This window comes from Pelophylax lessonae (assembly GCF_965119305.1).
Source record: "Pelophylax lessonae genome assembly, chromosome: 4".
In the NCBI taxonomy this organism is placed as follows: Eukaryota; Metazoa; Chordata; class Amphibia; order Anura; family Ranidae; genus Pelophylax; species Pelophylax lessonae.
In genome coordinates, this window is record NC_138771.1 from 654,999,054 (window position 1) to 655,020,281 (window position 21,228).

Here is a 21,228-nt window from a genome sequence, read left to right on the forward strand (position 1 = left end):
GCAGCCAGGTGTGGTATCATCATTTTTTCCATATATACCCCCTATCCTAAGCGCGGAACCACATAAATCCTTTAATATCAGAAAGTAGTTTCTCAGAGAAAAATTGCAAAGAGTTTGAAGTTATCATCATCTACAGTGCATAATATTATCCAAAGATTCGGAGAATCTGGAACAATCTCTGTGTGTAAGGGTCAAGGCCAGAAAACCATATTGGATGCCCGTGATCCTCGGGCCCTTAGACAGCACTGCATCACATACAGGAATGCTACTATAATGGAAATCACAACATCTGTGAATTTCCAGAAAACATTGTCGGTGAACACAATCCACCGTGCCATTCGCCGTTGCCGGCTAAAACTCTTTAGGCCAAAAAAGAAGCCACATCTAAACATGATCCAGAAGCGCATGCATTTTCTCTGGGCCAAGGCTCATTTAGAATGGACTGTGGCAAAGTGGAAAACTGCTCTGTGGTCAGAGGAATCAAAATTTGAAGTTCTTTTTGGAAAACTGGGACGCCATGTCATCCGGACTAAAGAGGACAAGGACAACCCAAGTTGTTATTAGCGCTCAGTTCAAAAGCCTGCATCTCTGATGGTATGGGGTTGCATGAGTGCGTGTGGCATGGGCAGCTTACACATCTGGAATGCACCATCAATGCTGAAAGGTATATCCAAGTTCTAGAACAACATATGCTCCCATCCAGACGTCGTCTCTTTCAGGGAAGATCTTGCATTTTCCAACATGACAATGCCAGACCACATACTGCATCAATTACAACATCATGGCTGTGTAGAAGAAGGATCTGGGTACTGAAATGGTCAGCCTGCAGTCCAGATCTTTCACCTATACTCTAGAAAAGATGTGGCCCATCATAAAGAGGAAGATGTGACAAAGAAGACCTAAGACAGTTGAGCAACTAGAAGCTTGTATTAGACAAGAATGGGACAACATTCCTATTCCTAAACTTCAGCATCTTGTCTCCTCAGTCCCCAGACATTTGCAGACTGTTATAAAAAGAAGAGGGGAGGCCACACAGTGGTAAGCATGGCCTTGTTCCAACTTTTTTGAGATGTATTGATGCCATGAAATTTAAAATCAACTTATTTTTCCCTTACAATGATACATTTTCTCAGTTTAAACATTTGATATGTCATCTATGTTGTATTCTGAATGTAATATTGAAATTTGAAACTTCCACATCATTGCATTCTGTTTTTATTCACAATTTGTGCAGTGTCCCAACTTTTTTGGAATCGGGTTTGTACATAGACCTGCAATGTTTTAAATGATGAACAATGTAGCGACTTTTAAACAAAGAAGACAAGACAGACTAACATGTAAAAAAAAAAATAACTATACCGGCCGGTGTTGAAAAAAGTTACTTCGTCATAGGCTAGGGATTCCTAAGTAAAGTGTCCTCCTAAATAATGGGGAATATATGCCTAGACGGATTCCCTGTAGGAAGCTCGGGCAAAGAAATAGATGGAAGTCCCAAAGTGAGTTATATACTGGAGAATCACTTGCTCCTGTCGTCAGTTGTATATATTAATGATTGTAAGTATGTTGATATGTCCGTTGAGCGCTGATCAATTCCTGAAAGTAGTGCTTAGTTGCTTAGATTTAGCTTTTTTGCTGATAGCATAAATCTGGCAGATTCACGCCGTTTGATTGAGGGATGCTTCTCTATGTATATCAAGCGGCTTTACATAATATTGTGAATTGCCAGTGCTTTGCAATTAGGTCTACTTGGAGTTGAGCGGGGGAGATAAATGAACGATCTTCTGATTTTTTTTCCCGAATAGGACAAACCTAATTTGCACTGTGTATATTGGTTGGTGCTAGTAAGAAGAAAAGTTTCTATTGATTATCAGATGCTGCTGTCGGGCTCCTGCATCAGTACAGCCGGGACAACAAAGGTCCGAGTAAATGCACAGCAGCATTCAAGTCAACTCTTGCTTAATTAAATCACTGTTTGTGGTCGGCTGTTAGTGCAGTCAATTGGCAAATAGACAATCTTCTGATTTTTTTAATGAATAGGATAAACCTAATTTGCACTGTATATGTTGGTTGGTGCTAGTAAGAAAAAAAGTTTCTATTTATAATCAGCTGCTGCTGTCGGGTTCCTGCATCAGTACAGCCGGGACAACAAAGGTCCGAGTAAATGCACAGCAGCATACAAATTACCTCTTGCTATATCGAATCACTGTTTGAGGTCGGCTGTTAATGCGGTCAGTCAGCAAATAAACAATCGGGGGATGTACGATATTGTGCACTATGGGGACTTAGGAGGTATGAGAGCTGCATATAGATAGCGTAATGAAATAGTTCACAGCATGTTCTTAGCAATTGCTAATGATGCGATAGACATATGCTTTGATGCAATGCTCGTTTACCTTTTGTCCAGGACGGCTTTTTCTTCACCCCTGCGTGCTAGTGAATTATCCCCGGTGCTGGCTGTGAAGTCCAATAGTACCGTGCAATAGCATGTAGCTGATAATCTCCCCCTCACAATTCAGGAAAAAGGTTCTCCATATTTCAGTTGCAGTTCATTGGGGCTCCGGTCTTATTCCGCCATCCTTCTAGGAATAAAATGTTGACCACCTGCCGGTGATGACGTCAACGCGTTTCGCTAAGGAGTTTGCGTAGCTTCGTCTGGTCGTTTGAATGACCCTCAGCTGATCCTTTAGATGCGTGTCTCTTCAGCTGTCCAGCCATTAGGAATAATTAGAAAAAAAGGAAGCTTCTGATGTACTTGATTTGTGTGGCAGGCCATAGGGTAGGCTAGGGAGAGGCATTGATTTTGGTCTTGATAGAGTCATTGTGGGTTGATCTCTGATATGTTTAATCGTTTTAACTACGAATTGATACAAATGTGACTGCATTGTTAAATTCATTAAAGTGCGTTTAGTGATATTCCAGACAAACTGACTTAGGACAACAAGACAAAAGTAACACATAAAGACTAATATAAAAATAACAATAGTAACAGCAATAACAAAGATAGCTAATTTAATTCATGAAAGACTGGTGTATGTTTCTTTTGTGCGATGTATGATCGCTAAACAAATCAACTATTGGTTTAATTGTGACTGGCATAATTGTAATGCGATTTTGCTGCATAAAGAATGCGGTGTGGGATTATTGTTCCAAGAATACTTGGAGGTTAATTTCGGTGTTAAACCCAAAGGGTGTTAAACTGTTTAAATTATAAATCCACCATTTCTCTTTCTGCAACAAAATGCAGTTAAAGTCCCCTCTTCTGGGTGATAATTTTACCTCGTATATTCCTTTGACTTTCATACCATCTAGACTACTTGAATGATATTGAGTAAAATGTTTCGCAAGTGGTTTATCAGGGTTTTTTTCCCTAATTTCTCTCATGTGTTCCCCTATGCGGATTTTTAGCTGTCGCTTAGTTTTTCCTACGTAGTTCTTTTTACATGGACATTGATCATATACAGTATATGATTCTCTTGGTAGAGCAATTAATTAAGTTGAGGATTTTAAATTCTTTTTCTCCTAAAATATCAGTTCTATCTATGTAGGGACATAGTTGGCACCGGCCGCATGGGTACATGACTTTGCTTCTCGGTATTTTAGATAGCCAGGTTCCTTTTGAGTTTTTATTAAATTCAGATTGCGTTAGAATATCACTTAAATTCATGGCACGTCGAGCCACCATGTTTGGGTGTGTGCCTACAATGTCTTTCAGACTGGGGGTATTACTTAAGATACCCTAATGCTTTTGCAATATTTGACGGACCATTTTCCATTGCGTTCCATATTGGGTAATGATTCGTGTTGTGTCTTTTGTATTATTGAAGGTTTTGTCCTTTTTAATTAGCAAATCTTCTCTTTTCCGTGTACTTATTTTTTGTTTTGCTCTACTAAGTTGTCTATGAGAGTAACCTCGCTCTCTGAAACGTTTGTAAAGGTCTTTACTTTCTTGTATGTAATCGTCATTTTATGTGCAATTTTGTTTCATTTTTAGGAAGTGTCCTATGGGAATGTTATTTTTCAACCATTGTGGATGGTGACTGTCTGCTCTTAAGAGTGTATTTGCTGCAGTATCTTTACGAAATGTATTTATGATCAACTGATTGTTTTCTATACTTATCCAAAGGTCTAGAAAGGAGATTTTGTATTTGTCAGCAGTGTATGTAAGGTGGATGTTTCTATCATTCTCGTTTAGGAGATTAATGAATGTCTGGAGGGTGTTGTGGTCTCACTTCCAGACCATCAACACGTCATCGATGAATCTTAACCACGTGTGTACATGTTTTTGAAACATCCGCATTACATACACGCTTTCCTCGTCCCATAATCCCATGTGTAATCAGGCATATGAGGGTGCCCAGGAAGCTCCCATTGAGGTTCCCTGAATCTGTTGGTAACAAAGAAAAGGAACAAGGGCGCCAAGTCATAAAGGAAGATGAACAGCTGTGTAATTTAATATAGTAACTTACATGTTAAAAACAGGTATTCCAATAAGACAGAATACATGGTGTGAAAGGACAGTCCCCACAGTGGATCCAATGGAGATGGATCTGGCCACACCAAAATTGGTGTGATAAAATGCTTTCCCAATTTCCCAATGGCGCTGATTATTTCTGACGAAACAGATGTCATGAAATGCTCGTAGCTTCCGGTATCTTAGGCCATAGAGATGATTGGAGCCACTCTCATCTCCAATCAGCTCTATGGTTAGATAATTGAACCACTGACTGCACTCTGGGGTTAACCGGTGGGACAGCAGAGCCCGAGAAAAACCGTGGGAGGGGGGCGAGGGAGTCTAGCAGCCAATTATCCACTAGGGTTGCTTTTACATGTAAGCCGACCGCTGGCTGTAAAAAACTATACCACGATGATGCCTAAATCTGCAGGCATCATCCTGGTATAACCACTCAAAGTCCAGCAACATACCAGTACATTGCTGGTCCTTGTTTGGCATATAGTGTAGGTTTTTTTTTTCATGCAGCCTGTGGGCTGAACGAAAAAAAGAGAACCTAACAGAAATCTCTGCAAGAAAATTGTGTAGTATACCCACCATTAACCGCCCAAACATCCAAACCCACTTCTTAATGATGGGTATACATGACAAAATTCCATGTATACCTAAAGGTATTTTAACTGCAGTGGTGAAATCACCTACCACAGCGCTGCCATCAGAGGTATCCATATATGCTGAGCGCAAACGCTGTTTGTGTCAGAATATATAAAATCAGTGTGGCAGCCGATGACTGTACCTGCAAGGCAAACTGGTTAACAATAAAATCAAAAACAAAGTACAGTAAAAGTACAGTAGGAAGAGTAGAATAACAGAAAAATAATTCAAACAACAACTATTTTTGTCTTTTTTATTTTATATTTTTTTTGTAATTTTTTTGTAACTTTTTATATTTTTTTTGTTTGTTTTTTTTGTAACTTTTTTAAATTTTTTTTTGTATTTTTTTTTTTTTTTTTACACTTTTTTTCTTCAACTTGAACTTTCCAGGTTAGGGTCTCTTAAAATGTCAATAGCCATCGAACATCTTTCGAAACCCTGTGTTAGTGTGCCCTACGCTGTGTCGTGCTTTACCCTACGCTAATACATAGTGTGTGGTAGTGACAGAAACAGTCCCCGATGCAGAGACCAGGTTGGTCAGGACATTCGGGACAATAAAAACGGGTGTCACGCCTAAATCCGCACCTGCTACAGACACAACATCTTCTTTGGGGGTTTCTTCTGGTAGGGGGAGGACTTGTGGAAAGTGCCTCTCATGCAGCCGGCTCACTACATCTGGAAGGGGAAGTTGGGCAGGAACACCTCCTGGGTACAGGTAGGCTCCGATAATCTCTTCCTGGAATTCTAGGAAGGATCCAGTTCGTCCTGACGCTCTGTATAGTACAAAGACGTTCAGCATAGCCAATTGGAATAAACAGACACTTTTTTGTACCAGCGTCTGGCTTTACGGGCAACTAAGTACGGCGCCAAAAGCTGGTCGTTGAGGTCCATCCCTCCCATATTAAGGTTATATTCGTGGACACACAGGGGTTTCTCCAAAACGCCAGTTGCCGTTGTAATTTGGACTGTCGTGTCTGCGTGAAGGGAGGACAGAACGAAAACATTCCGTGTATCCCTCCATTTCAAGCAGGCTCTCTCCCCCGACTAAGATGGGAATCTACAAGCTGTTGGGGGAAGCCCTGGCGATTAGGTCGCACACTGCCACATGCGCCAATTTGTAATTCAAGCAAGTGACTAAAAAGTGGCACGCTTGTATAAAAATTGTCCACGTACAAATGGTACCCCTTTCCGAATAAGGGTGACACCAAGTCCCAAACTATGTTGCCGCTGCTCCCTATGTAGTCTGGGCAGTTGGGGGGCTCCACAGTGCTATATTTTCCCTCGTAAACCCGGAAACTAACTGTATAGCCTGTGGCTCTGTCACAGAGCTTATACAGCTTGACCCCGTATCTGGCACGCTTGCTGGGGAGATACTGTTTCATAGCAAGGCGGCCAGTAAACTTAATCAGGGACTCATCAACGCAGACAACTTGTTGGGGGGTAAACAAGGCTGCAAACCGCTGATTGAAGTGGTCTACGAGGGGCCGAATTTTGTGGAACCGGTCATATTCAGGGTCTCCCCGAGGATGACAGATTTCATTGTCGTTGAAGTGCTTAAACCGCAGAATTTGCTTGTATCTCGCCCTGGACATGGAAGTAGAGTTCACGTGCATATGGTGAATTGGGTTAGTGGACCAATATAACCGCAACTCACTTTTTTTGGTTATGCCCATGTTGAGGGAAAGGCCCAGAAAAGTTTTAAACTCGGAAACCGTTGTAGGTTTCCAGCCGAATTGCCTGGCAAGGGGCGAATTTGGGTTGGTGGCGATGAATTGACCAGCGTATAAATTGCTTTGGTCCACAATAGATCTGAAAAGATCTTACGTGAAAAACAGCTCATGAAAATTCAGGGGAGTAAAATTGGCTGTTTCCATGTGGATTCACCAGAAGGCTGATCGGCACTAGTATTGACACTGCTCCATACGATAAATCATACAAAAATGTGATGCGCCAGAAATATAAAATCAAAAAGTGATGACAATAAATCATATCCAGTTCATAAGGCACATAGCAATGTGTGTGCTTCCAATAAAATGATATAAAGAGTGTCCCGTGTTCAGATGAAGAAAATCCAGTGATGAAAACAACTTGTAATCACCAATATAGTGAATCCCTCCACCAGGTGAATCAGCCTCTCACCTTTCTGAAGGACCCAAACGGGCCAGCAATCACATGTATCATTGATCAGACTTCCAGGAAAGAGCCACACTATATTGCACCTCTAGGGATCCCGGGACATATAGAAAACAGATGAAGAAATCTAGTGCTCTCCGCTTACTAATGAGGGTGTGCTTTATTAGAGAAAGGCAGATCAACTCACATTTGTCGGGCACTCAGCTGTGCCTGCTGTATAATCGATGTCAGCGATCTGTTACCAGAGAGAGACTCTGCGTCGGCCACGCACGCTCCGCCCCCCTATACGCGTTACGTCGAGCGTAATGCTCCTTTGACTTCCTCGGTACTGGATATGATTTATTGTCATCACTTTTTGATTTTATATTTCTGGCGCATCACATTTTTGTATGATTTATAGTTTATTGTGATTTGTGAAACACGATTGGTGCATGCTGCCGGACACCACTATTGATTTATAAGTTCACACACCTGATTTATGCACAGTGAATTGGTGTTGAGTTATTTTATCACATATAATAGGTTTGCGCTGATAGTTTTTTTGTATTTCAACTGCTCCATACGAGCATGCTGCAATCTCTGCACCTCAGCAACTCCAGAATGGGGTCGGGTATGCCTGGTCCTAACAGGGACCCATCCACCATCAGGGATGTCTGTCAGGGAGCCGCTGCTCTCTTCAGGTTCATATACTGACCCTGATTCTGCCAGTGAGGCTTCCCCATCGCTCACATCTGACATGGTCAGTATACTGTAAGCCTCTTCATTACTGTACCACTGTTTGGACATTTTAGCAACTAAATTTACAGGTACAGTAGTGTGACTCACAGGTAAAAAAGCACCTGACTATTTGGTTGCTACAAAAAACTGCTAATGCTAGCAGGGATCAGGCCTGACTCTGCTAACACAGCGGTTTTGTGTGTTTTGTGTTTTTTGGAATTGACAGTAATCTTTTGATTTATGCATTTGCCTGGGTGGGGTGGGTGGGGTGGTCTGGGCTGGGCGGAGGAGCTAAACGCAGGTGCTGGCAGAAATCAGTGCTGATCGTGCAAACACCGCGTTTTGGGAACCATTAACTATTGGGGACGCTAGTATAGTTCTGATCAGATCAGATATTGATCTGTTCAAAAACTATACTAGTAATGGAAGTGTATGTGTGTGTATGTGGTAATCAAGGGGTTAACTAATATTTCTAACTATGCGCCAGGGATCTGCGCTATCCTAGACTGATGCTAACACTAACTAATGTCACCTGTGACACTAATAATAGTGATCAGGAAAAAAACTGTACACTATAAAAGTGACACGGTGACAGGGCAATGAAGGGGTTAACTGGGGGTGATCAGGTGGGATCAGGGGGTTAAATCTTTATTGGGGGGGTGGCGGGAACCCTAAACCTACTTGGGAGAGAAACTAACTTGCTAGCGCTAACTGAAGTCCCAATCACACTATCACAGATATACAGAAAAACACTATATTACCTGTATATAGTGTGCAGTGTGACAGGGGGAAGGGGTTAACTGGGGGTGATCAGGGGGTATCAGGGGGTTAAATCTTTATTGGGGGGGTGGCTGGTATCCTAACCCTAAAAGGAACGGCCGCAAGCGCTAAACCAGGTCACAAGTCACACTAATACAGATATATAGGAAACTGCTATATATACTGTATACAGTGTGTTTTGTGACAGGGGGTGTAGGGGTTAACTGGGGGGGGGTGATCGGGGGTTAAGTGTGCCTAGCTAGGTGTGTGCAAGTGTGCTGTGTGCAGTACTCACATTTTGATCCTCTCTCTTCACTCGATTAATCCAAAAAGGATTTTGGGAGGAGAGAGCGGGTCATTTCTGTGCCTGTGTTTACATTACACAGGCACAAGTCAGAAATTGGCTTACGGATCTATCTGAGCTTAATGGAATTTTTGCCTGTGGTCACTGCAATATGTGTAAATATATGGATAGATCTAATTTCTTCTTCAACTCGGATGGTCAAAAAAGCTTTGGGATTAAACAATTTATTAATTGTGCTACTTCAAGGGTACTCTACATTTTAGAGTGCCCCTGTAAGAAAATGTACTTTGGAAAAACTAAGAGCCAGTTGCGTGTGCGATTTGGTGAACACTTAAAGAGCATTAAACCTAAGGAGGAAACACCTATTGGCCTACACTTCACTGCAGAACATGGGGGAAGCACAATAGGTGTAAAAGTAAAAGGCTTCTTTGCCCTGCAACTTTCTAATCACAGAGGCGACTTTGACACGGTTTTGCTTAAGAAGGAAAAATCCGGTTAACGCCAAGCATAAACTACGTACTCTGAATGAGCTTTGGCGAATGCAGGTAGAAGAATCTGTTACAACGATCCAACTAGCAGCCCACCTGAATCTGTATTAACACCCAAGTTGCCATTAGAAAGAAATCTGGACTTCCAGGCAGGGGCGTAACTACAGGGGTTGCAGGGGTTGCAATCACTACCGGGCCCCATGCTCCAGGGGGCCCGGTAGCAAACCAGTGGGTGAACTTCCAGGATCGCAAAGGTCACACTTGCGACCGGACCCTGGCATTGCACCACTGTGGGGAGGCCCCAAGATTGCAGGAAGGGGGCCCACAAGATTGCAGGAAGGGGGCCCACTGCAGAACCTGCTGCGGGACCGTAATAAAAGGCCATGCAACGAGTGTATTGGAGTAGAAGTATTGAAATCATTGAAAAAATGTAGTGAAGTAAAAGTGGAAGTAGGAGAAAAAAATTCTACTCTGGGAAAGTACAGATACCGCCTTTTCGGTACTTAAGTACAGTAGTGAAGTAGTTCTACTTATTTACTATACATCTCTGCTGATTATTTTATCCTCTATTACCTTCATTCTTTCATTGCCTGGTTATCTCTCTGAATGGACTGTTATTTCAGTGCTCGCAGTGGCCGTACAACAACCTAGCTCATGCGGAGCTTTGAATCTGGGTGTACATATGTCTGCTAGTGGATGTGGTGGAAATGAATGGAGTTTGGAGCATAGAAATTCACTGAAAACTTTGCTGCGCTAAACAGTGCACTTGCGGATATTAATATGTGCCAAGCGCCATTAATGCCTTGTACTGAAAGTACAATGTACAGCTCTTTTGTATAACGAAATCCTAGTGCGCTCGGCGACAAAGAGAGAAACAGGCAAGAAGCTGTGTCACAATCGATGTCCATAGAAGCAGTCCTCTCCAGCACAGGGCTCTTGTTTATTTTATAGTCAGTAAACAAAAGATAGGGCTGGTGGCATCAACACAACCAATCACAGACTTGTATACTTTCAAAAGTACAATAGGAAAGGGGAGTGTATGTGTATGGACAAACCCGACCGTGTGTCTGAGTTTCCAACTGTCAAGTGAAAGCGAAACAATACATTAATGCTAAAAATGGCTGCCAAACAGTATCGTGGATTCTCATGGACCCGGCCACGCTAATTCACAAACATGTACTCCCGTCATAACCTGTTAGAGTAAATCCTATATAATATAGTTCATAAAAACCATATTTGATAGTGATTATGCCACTGTTCCAGTAAATGAGAATATATCTGCAAAGGAAATAGCAACAGTATTTCAATCATGTGGATCAAGCATAATAGAAAGCTACCAGTCTTTATTCCAGCAAAAGGGCAGATATTTATCAAAACGATAATAATTCCACATCACAAACATATCTCTGCGAGTGAATACCGGGGCCCTGGCTGGCTGATATACATTTGAAGTTTGCATCGCACTGCAATAGATCCAGACCAGCCTTTGCTCCAGCGGTAGCCGCTCAGAGCGTCCGCCATTCAGTTGATCAGGTGTGTGGTATGCAGTCTCCATTTAATGGAAGGTTTCCACAACTAACAGTCTTTCCTCAATGCTGGTTAAAAAACATATTTTCTGTGCATAGCAGATACCGGTAAACCAACACTGGGAGACATACTGGCAATTTAAATAAAACACATCATAAAAAATGTCCACACAAATATTAATAACATTTTCACAACAGTGGGTATACAGCCAGGTGCACATTGATTCGCCTAGGCGGACTGGTACTCTGCATCATTGGCAGCTTGAATCTTCACATCTGTGCTGTAGTAATGGATGATTACCTCTATAGGAGGCAACCTTTCTGTAACGGGACCTGAAGGAGGACCACAGGTACTTTACAATTGACCAATAGGAAAGCGGTTGTTGGGGTCGGGATGTTCCAAATTCTGTTTGATTGACATTCTTTTATATAGATATGTTCGTGCATCCTCGGGGACCCTTTGCTCTAACCCGGCACGGGGTCCGGGTCTGTTATACAAGACCCAGAGATTCCTGGTGGTGGGGACCTTCCCTGCTGACATCTCCGAATGTCCTCTCCACTTCCGGGGCACGCCGCTGTACGCATTCGTGCGCTTCAGTGACGTCACATCCCGTGCCGGTGGGAGACGCCCGCCGGCTTCGCCTCTGGCCTTTCGTTCCGGTGACGCACTTCCTGTGGTCATCGAGGCGTGGTTATGGGCGGGTCTGGCGAGCGCCGCTCAGGGAGCCCAGGGCCACCAGGGGGCGGAGATGCAATCAGCTTGATTGCTCTCATCGGACTGCGCTCCTATTTAGGCACCACTCCCAGCATGGAATACTGAGTACATCCACTGCTGGGAGGAAGTTTGCCTTGGAGTCTGCTGTCTTAAGGTCAGTTCTCATTGTCTCAGAGGGATTTGCCAACCTTTATTCATATATAAATATGCACATTTAGCCTATGTCATGACTATATTTCATCTCTATATGTCCAGTCTCACTGGCTATCCTCTATAGTCACAAAATTGCTAGAGCATGGGCTCTGTTTAACTCTATGCACTGGCTTCTTTTTTAGCAGTGCTATCAACCATGCCTGATCCTAGTAAGATGCCACACATGCATTCATTAGACATAGATCTATCGGGCTATTGCCTTCTATATATGTAGTATTTGCATATATATGCATATTTTTGGTTTTGCCGCGTCATTGTACTCTCTGTACATTGTACCCAGATAAAACAAACATTTTTGTATTTTATTTTTATCTGTTACGTCTTATTCATTGTATCTCCTTGCTATTTACAGCATTACTGTGACTGACCCCCGCCCCCCTTGGTTGAGCCAATTTGGACTCCAGCTGGAGCAATTTGGGCCCCCTCTGGTCTGCACACTTTCCACCATATGCTATATTCTTTATTGGATCCACTCCAAATACCAAACCTCCCTTTTATAGACAAGGCTGACGATGATTTCTGTGGGTGTTGCTAATGTTCCATGTTTTTAATCTATGGCAAAACAATTGTGGTGTTCATGCATCCTTCAACCATGTAAGTGTATACAACGTTTTTCTTACTTACAATGTTGTTCTATAATGAATGTATGTCTATACTCAAAAACATGTCCATATGAATACTCTGTTGCTATATTTTATATTATCAACAACTGCTTGTTTGCTTTGATATATTTCTTCAATACTTACAGATAAAATTATTCCTCCAAAAAATCCCTGAAGAAGAGGTTTTTACCTTGAAACGTCGGATCTTGCTTGGAATAATTGTTTGAGTGATTTGCACACCTTCATATCAATATCAGTTTTGCCAATAATTTTATTAGCTTTCAATGTTATTTGTGTATGTTTACTTTTTATTATTTTTGTAATAAAACCAATATATATTTAAATACAATTTTTGTATATCTTTTGAGTGACCTTCAAAGTCCCACCCCAAGGGGAATCCTCAAATATGCTTCTCATATCGGGATGTGGCACTCATATTTAGGGACACAGTGAGAGCACACCTTCCAAATTCTGTATATAAGTCTTGTTCAATAAAGTTTTTCTAGAGTTCCTTCACCTCAATCTAGAGTTCTGTCTCTTATTGGGGGAATCTGCTGCAAGGGATTGCTATGTCCTCCATACTCCATTGGATAATCACTGAGCTCTTGTAAGAGCTTGTTCTGCTGCACTCTCTGGGGAAAGAGAGGTTCACCTACAGGAACCTGGAGCCTTGTCGGAGGTCCAGGATGGGTAGGAGACTGCAAGACCCTAACCAAGCTGCGGCGGTTCGTGGGGCCTGAAGTGGTTACGGTGTCTGGTGGAGTGCTTGGAGCCCCCCGGGAAGCACTAGGAGCATCTGTCAACGGAGGTACCCGGTCAGGGGCGCCCTGTTCCGTTACATTGGTGGCAAGCGGTGGGATGGCGTCCTAGTGTGAGGAGAAGCAGCTTGGAGACACCGGTAACGTTATGGAGTGAGCTAACACCCGTGCAGCGTCCCCATATGAGGAGGAGTTTCTCTGGAGGTTGCAGCAACACTTGGTCCAACAGGATGAGCCTGTATCAGAGGAATGTAATGTTCTGGTACCTCTGGTACCCTTATTCCACTTTCCATTCCATGTATGCGTCCCACCATTCTCTTCTGGTAGGTGCGCATACACCTTTAAGACCGATGCTGTCATCACTGAGCGCCGCAGAGCGGCTATTTTAACCGCCGGCGTTCTCACTCACATGTTCGTTCAACCTGCCTTGCATCTATGCTTACAAGCGTGTCTCGCTGTGGAACCTCGCTACAGATCCCTGTATCTCGCTACCAGGAACACTTCCTCAGACCCGACCCTCGCTACTGATCCCTGTATCTCGCTACTGGATCACTTCCTCATCACCGGACCCTTCTATTACTATACTATAGTGATAAGTACCCCGCAGGGGAAACCTCCATAACGTACACTACTACTATTGCATTAAGGACTGTTACTACCTATCCATACTATCCTATCATCTGCACTGATACATAGATTGCTAGCTCTCCTGTCTACTACCATCTATCATCTGCACTGCTGCATAGATTGCTAGCTCTCCTGTCTACTACCATCTATCATCTGCACTGCTGCATAGATTGCTAGCTTTCCTGTCTACTACTATCTATCCTTGCACTGGGTTAGTCTATCCTGTATTTGTCATCTGCTGTCCTCACCACCTGTTAGCATACTCGATACTAACCTATCTGCATTCCTAAATACCATCTTGAACTCTCCTATACAAACCTATCAAGTGATTACCATCCTTGTCACTGTTCACACCTGTCCCTTCAGCACATCACCTTCATACTATCATATACATCCTATCACTCCAGGAACATCTCATTGAGTGTGTATATATCTGTATGTTGAAGCTGACAGGCCCACGGTGATGAGTCCTGGAGAGTTGGATCTGGAATTCAACACATCTCTACATGACTACTGAGTGGAGATTTTGCAGCTGTAAATCCAGCCTATAACAAAAATGCAGGAGCGTTACAGATTGAACGAACCTTAAAAATGGATTCAGCAGAATTACCCACTCAAGTGACACAATTAACACAACAAGTAAAAGCGTTAATACTTTCTCTGACTGACGTACAAGAAAAGAATCAGACTTTAACACAGCAGGTAACCCAGCTCTCACGGCTTACTGCTGTTCAGCCTCCTGAACCTAAAATAAACCCCCCTCTAGTGTTTACAGGCGACCGGAAAAAATTTCGAGAATTCAAAAACTCATGTCAATTGCTTTTTTTGTTAAAGCCTCATACATACCCCACTGATCAAATAAAAGTCTGTACCGTTATTTCATACTTGACGGGTGATCCACGGGCCTGGGCAGACTCTCTCTTTGAGAATAATGATCAGATTCTCAACACCTATTCTTTATTCCTAGCGGAACTCACCAGCTTATACGATGACCCCAATAGGCAGAGTACTGCTGATATGCAGTTGAGGGCCTTGAAACAAGGAAGGAGACCTGTAGAAGACTTTGCATCTGAGTTCAAAAGATGGACCCTTGATTCAGGGTGGAATGACACATCTTTGCGAACTCAATTCAGACTCGGGTTATCGGAAGCTGTTAAAGACGAGCTCGCCCGAGCAGATTTACCTGGCACCTTGGAGGCCTTGATACAACTTAGTATCAACATCGACAGACGACTGCGAGAAAAAAGGGCTGAAAAGATGGGAATGCCATTGTCTAGTCCTTCTCGGATTTCGGCCGTTGACCCTACTCCCATGGATGTAGGAACCATACTCCCACCTTTAACGACTACTGAACGAGCTAGAAGAACATCCAGAAATCTCTGCATGTATTGCGCATCCCCGGATCATTTGATAAACACCTGTCCCCTTGTTCGCAAAAAAGAGAGTGAATGTTCACATGTCTTGCTGGGAGGATTAACGACTTCCTTTTCTAACCCCTATCTTTTTGTTCATTTAATATTACAGTGGGACCAAACTAGGATCACCACCAAGGCTATGGTCGACACTGGATCTTGTGGAAACTATATTGATACACGCTTTGTTACCTTAAATAAAATACCTATTATTTCAAAATCTAAGCCTGTTTCTGTTAGTTTAATTAATGGTATTCCACTGTCTTCTGGTCCAATCACCAACCAGACACAGGCACTCCTTGCCACTACCAACGAGTCACATGTGGAGACCATCACTTTTGATATACTATCCTCACCCCATTTTCCTATTATTTTGGGACTTCCCTGGTTACACACACACCAACCAATCATAGATTGGAAAAAACAGACTTTGGTTTTCCCTTCTCACTATTGTGAGAATACGTGTAACCTCCCATCTTATGGGAAGATTCTGTCTGTGGTGTCAGATGAAATTGCACCACTATGCTATCAGGATCTGTCCGAAGTGTTCCTTGAGAAAAATGCTCAAGTGTCGCCTCCCCATAGGGATTACGATTGCACTATCGATCTACTCCCTAACAGCAAATTGCCTTTCGGACATGTTTATCCCCTTTCACAGGATGAACTTTCTCACCTCAAGGAATACTTGGATGAGAATTTGACAAAAGGGTTCATTAGACCCTCTACTTCTTCCACTGCTGCAGGACTTTTCTTTGTCCGCAATAAGGATTCCAGTCTCAGGCCTATTATCGATTATAGGCAATTAAACACGATTACGATAAAGGATCGCTATCCTTTGCCGCTTATCCCTGAACTTATTGAACAAGTGCGTGGGGCTACTTATTTCACCAAATTAGACCTGAAAGGGGCATACAACCTAATCCGAATCCGTGATGGGGATGAGGCGAAAACAGCATTCAGAACCAGATACAGACTATTCGAATACCTTGTGATGCCATTCGGGCTATGTAATGCTCCCGCAGCTTTCCAAAGATTCATAAACGACATCTTTAGAGACTTACTTGATGTCTGTGTTGTAGTATACCTAGACAATATACTTATCTATTCCCGATCTATGCCTGAACACATAAAACATGTAAGACTTGTGTTGTCCAGACTGCTCTCACACAGTCTATACGTGAAATTAAAAAAATGCCTATTTCATAAAGAAGAAATATTATTTCTAGGATACTTCATATCCAAAACTGGAATTAAGATGGATATGAGTAAGATATCCTGTATTCTAGACTGGCCTATACCAACAACTCGTAAGGCCCTACAGCGATTCCTTGGATTCTCGAACTTCTATAGGAAGTTCATCAAGAACTTTTCCGCCATTGTGAGACCTCTCACACAACTGACAAGTATAAAAAAACCATTCAAATGGTCAGAAGAAGCAAATCAAGCTTTCTGCTTGTTAAAATCAAGCTTCACTTCTGCTCCCATACTACGCCATCCAGACTCATCCCTCCAATATATTCTAGAGGTAGATGCGTCAAATATGGCAGTAGGAGCAGTTCTCTCCCAACGACCAACAAACACTTCATCACTCCACCCAGTTGCTTTCTTTTCAAAATCACTAAGCAGCCCAGAGGTGAATTACCCAGTGGGTGAAAAGGAGTTGCTTGCCATAAAATTGGCACTGGAGAATTGGCGACATCTGCTCGAAGATACCCAGTTACCAATACTCATATATACAGATCATAAAAACCTTCAATACCTCCAGACTAACAAGACTTTTTCCCACCGGCAGGTACGATGGTCATTATTCTTTTTAAGATTTAATTTCTTAGTGACCTACACGCCTGCAGACAAAAATAAAAAAACGGATGCGCTATCACGACTAACCGAAGATAACTGCGCCGAAATCCCTTCCATTCCCATAATACACTATGAACGCATTATTGGTGTTGTCCGATCCTTGAAGGAAGAGATTTTGCACAGTATAGGAATGGATTCACCTCAACCACAACTAAGTACTGATGCAGAAGGCTTCCTCTATTACAATGACAAACTTTACATACCCCCTACTATGCGCACCAAGATCTTGGAGTTATCGCATGATGTACCCATGGCAGGACATATGGGTATGACGAAAACCTTTAATTTGCTCACCAGGCAGTTTTGGTGGCCTGATATGAAGACGTCTGTACAAAAATTTGTTTCTTCATGTGACATCTGTGCAAGGTCCAAAATTGACACTACAATACCATCTGGACTACTTTGTAGTCTACCAATACCCCAGGTTCCATGGGAGGTTGTGTCCTTAGATTTCATAGTAGAACTACCACCTTCCAAAGGATTTAATACCATCCTAGTGTCAGTGGACCACTTGACAAAGATGGCACATTTCATCGCTATCCGTAGACTACCTTCATCCAAACAAACAGCGGAACTACTGATGAAACATGTGTTCAAGTTGCATGGAATTCCAAAGACTCTTTTGTCCGACCGTGGTTCACAATTTATCTCTAAATTTTGGCAAGCACTTTGTCAAATTTAACGCATTGAGCGAAAGCTCACTTCTTCCTACCATCCTCAGACCAACGGACAGACTGAAAGAGTCAACCAGTGCATTGAGCAATATCTACGCTGCTACACATCATACCTGCAGGATGATTGGGTGGATCTCCTTCCTCTAGCGGAATTTGCTTACAACAACGCAACCCACAGTACTACGAAGCAAAGTCCGTTCTACTTGAACTATGGGTTTCATCCCACTCTTCTTCTACCACGCATCTTGCCACCGAGTAACCCAGTAGCCTCGGATTACCTTACCCAAATAAAATACTCTTTGGGTTTACTCAATACTACCATATCACACGCTCATAGTCAACAAAAAAGGTACTACGACCTTCGTAGAAGACCTTCTCCTCAGTATGTTATTGGGGACCTCGTTTGGCTATCAACAAAAAATTTAAGATTAAAGATCCCTAGCAAAAAGCTTGGGCCTTTATTCTTGGGACCCTTCCCAATCAGGAAACTAATTGGAAAAGCTGCAGTACAGCTCACCTTACCGGAAGATCTCAAGATCCATCCCATCTTCCATGTGTTGCTATTGAAGCCACATGTTCCTAACCAAGGAATAAGGCCTACCATCCCACCTCCACCTCCTGTACAAGTTGAAGGCAGGGAATAATATGAGATAAAAGAGATTCTTGATTCTCGTATCCACAGGAGAAGACTCCAATATCTAGTATGATGGAAGAACTATGGGCCCCAAGACGACACCTGGCTGGATACCTCTGATATACATGCCCCTAGACTGATTCGCAATTTTCACTCGAAATACCTGGAAAAACCAGTTCTAGAGGCCTTCCGGAGCCGGCCTTAAGGGGGGGGTACTGTAATGTTCTGGTACCTCTGGTACCCTTATTCCACTTTCCATTCCGTGTATGCGTCCCACCATTCTCTTCTGGTAGGTGCGCATACACCTTTAAGACCGATGCTGTCATCACTGAGCGCCGCAGAGCGGCTATTTCAACCGCCGGCGTTCTCACTCACATGTTCGTTCAACCTGCCTTGCATCTATGCTTACAAGCGTGTCTCGCTGTGGAACCTCGCTACAGATCCCTGTATCTCGCTACCAGGATCCCTTCCTCAGACCCGAACCTCGCTACTGATCCCTGTATCTCGCTACTGGATCACTTCCTAATCACCGGACCCTTCTACTACTATACTATAGTGATAAGTACCCCGCAGGGGAAACCTCCATAACTTACACTACTACTATTGCATTAAGGACTGTTACTACCTATCCATACTATCCTATCATCTGCACTGTTACATAGATTGCTAGCTCTTGAGACTCCTACCATCTATCATCTGCACTGCTGCATAGATTGCTAGCTCTCCTGTCTACTACCATCTATCATCTGCACTGCTGCATAGATTGCTAGCTCTCCTGTCTACCACTATCTATCCTTGCACTGGGTTAGTCTATCCTGTATTTGTCATCTGCTGTCCTCACCACCTGTTAGCATACTCGATACTAACCTATCTGCATTCCTAAATACCATCTTGAACTCTCCTGTACAAACCTATCAAGTGCTTACCATCCTTGTCACTGTTCACACCTGTCCCTTCAGCACATCACCTTCATACTATCATATACATCCTATCACTCCAGGAACATCTCATTGAGTGTGTATATATCTGTATGTTGAAGCTGACAGGCCCACGGTGATGAGTCCTGGAGAGTTGGATCTGGTATTCAACACATCTCTACATGACTACTGAGTGGAGATTTTGCAGCTGTAAATCCAGCCTATAACAAAAACGCAGGAGCGTTACAAGGAAGCCATACTGGACTGGAGAGATGTCACTCAAAAGGAAATGTGGTATGAGGCCTTAGAGGATGTGCAGTGGAGGCGGAGAGAGAACCTTCCCAGCGAAGAACAGCAGTTCCAGGTATACGTTCCAGGTAACGACCAGGGGCTGCAGGGGAGGAACGTCCAAGAAAAAAGAACAAATAGAGGCAGAAGGCATATTCAATCTGAGTGGGATTGACCTTACCAGCTCAGAAAAACAGACTCTGGGGAAAGGATTGAAATTTGCCCCCAAAAAATCCTTAAACAAGTTCGAGACGTTTTTGGACGTACACAAATATATTAGAAAACTCAACATCAAACGGCATTTCCTCGACAAGGCCCACGAGAGAAACTATGTTTCTTACCAACAGCCTACATGTATACCTACTAATCTGAGGAATGCTTCCCTCTTTAACCCCTCTGGGAAATCTAGCCACCATATCAAGATCTTCAGAGATGTTATTCTCAAGGAGTTGGAACAAAAAGATGCTTCCATTAAACCACAAAAAGATCTATGGAATGGTATTAAAGCTCTATGTGAAAAAAAGGATTTGGTAATCCGCCCAGCGGACAAAGGCGGGGGTACAGTCCTATTAAAGAAAGAGGAATACAATGAGGAAATGGACAATTTGTTGTCTGATAGAAGCACGTATGAAATCCTAAAGAAGGACCCTACCTGGAGCTATAAAAAGTAGTTAGAACGCATTGTGTCCAAAGGTCATAAGGATGGCATTTTAAGTAAAAAGGAGAAAGAATACTTAATACCTCTTGCACCTCGAATTCCTACCATATACTACCTACCAAAGGTCCACAAGAGCCTCATAAAGCCACCGGGGAGACCGATAGTTAGTGGCATTGACTCGGTTACATCTCGGATAGGGAAGTATGTGGACCATTTCCTCCAGCCGTTAGTTCAGGAGACACCGGCGTTCCTGAAGGATACCACTCAGTGTATCCAAGAGATCACTGAACTCCAAGTTCCAGGGAATGTGATAATGTTCACAGCCGACGTGGCCTCATTATATACCGTTATTCCCCACGAGTTAGGCTACGAGGCTGTCAGCACCTTTTTAGACCAAGATTATCACATCCCGGTAAATCAGAAGAAATTCATTTTAGAACTTCTCCAATTTGGTATGGAACACAACTATTTTTACCATAATCAACAATTTTACCTACAGCGGACTGGCGTGGCTATGGGGGCCAAATTTGCCCCCAGCCTCGCCAACCTGTTTATGGCTCTATGGGAAAATAGGAACATCTTTGCGGAGAAAACTAACGAGCTAGTGATGTGGCGGCGTTACATTGACGACGCCCTAATCATATGGAAAGGAGAGGAAGAAAGCTTACACCAGTTCATGGGGAAGCTAAATTGTAATAACTGGGGTATACGTTTCTCCTACCAATGGAGTACCACCTCTATAAGCTACCTTGACCTTGTGATATGGAGGAAAGGAGAAAGATTCATTACCAGTTCATACCAAAAACCGACAGACCGAAATGGCTTCATCTCCATCGACA

At 42.9% G+C, this 21,228-nt stretch overlaps 1 protein-coding gene across 1 annotated transcript in view; it reads left to right on the forward strand.

The window, feature by feature from the left end:
• The window catches only part of LOC309553047 (uncharacterized protein), a gene marked incomplete at both ends in the record, with an annotated part of 178,394 nt that overhangs the window by 148,724 nt on the left and 8,442 nt on the right, over positions 1-21,228 (forward strand). Inside the window, 1 exon segment of the mRNA XM_082253946.1 lies at positions 19,916-20,356. Within this exon segment, the coding sequence (XP_082110072.1) occupies positions 19,916-20,356 (441 nt within the window).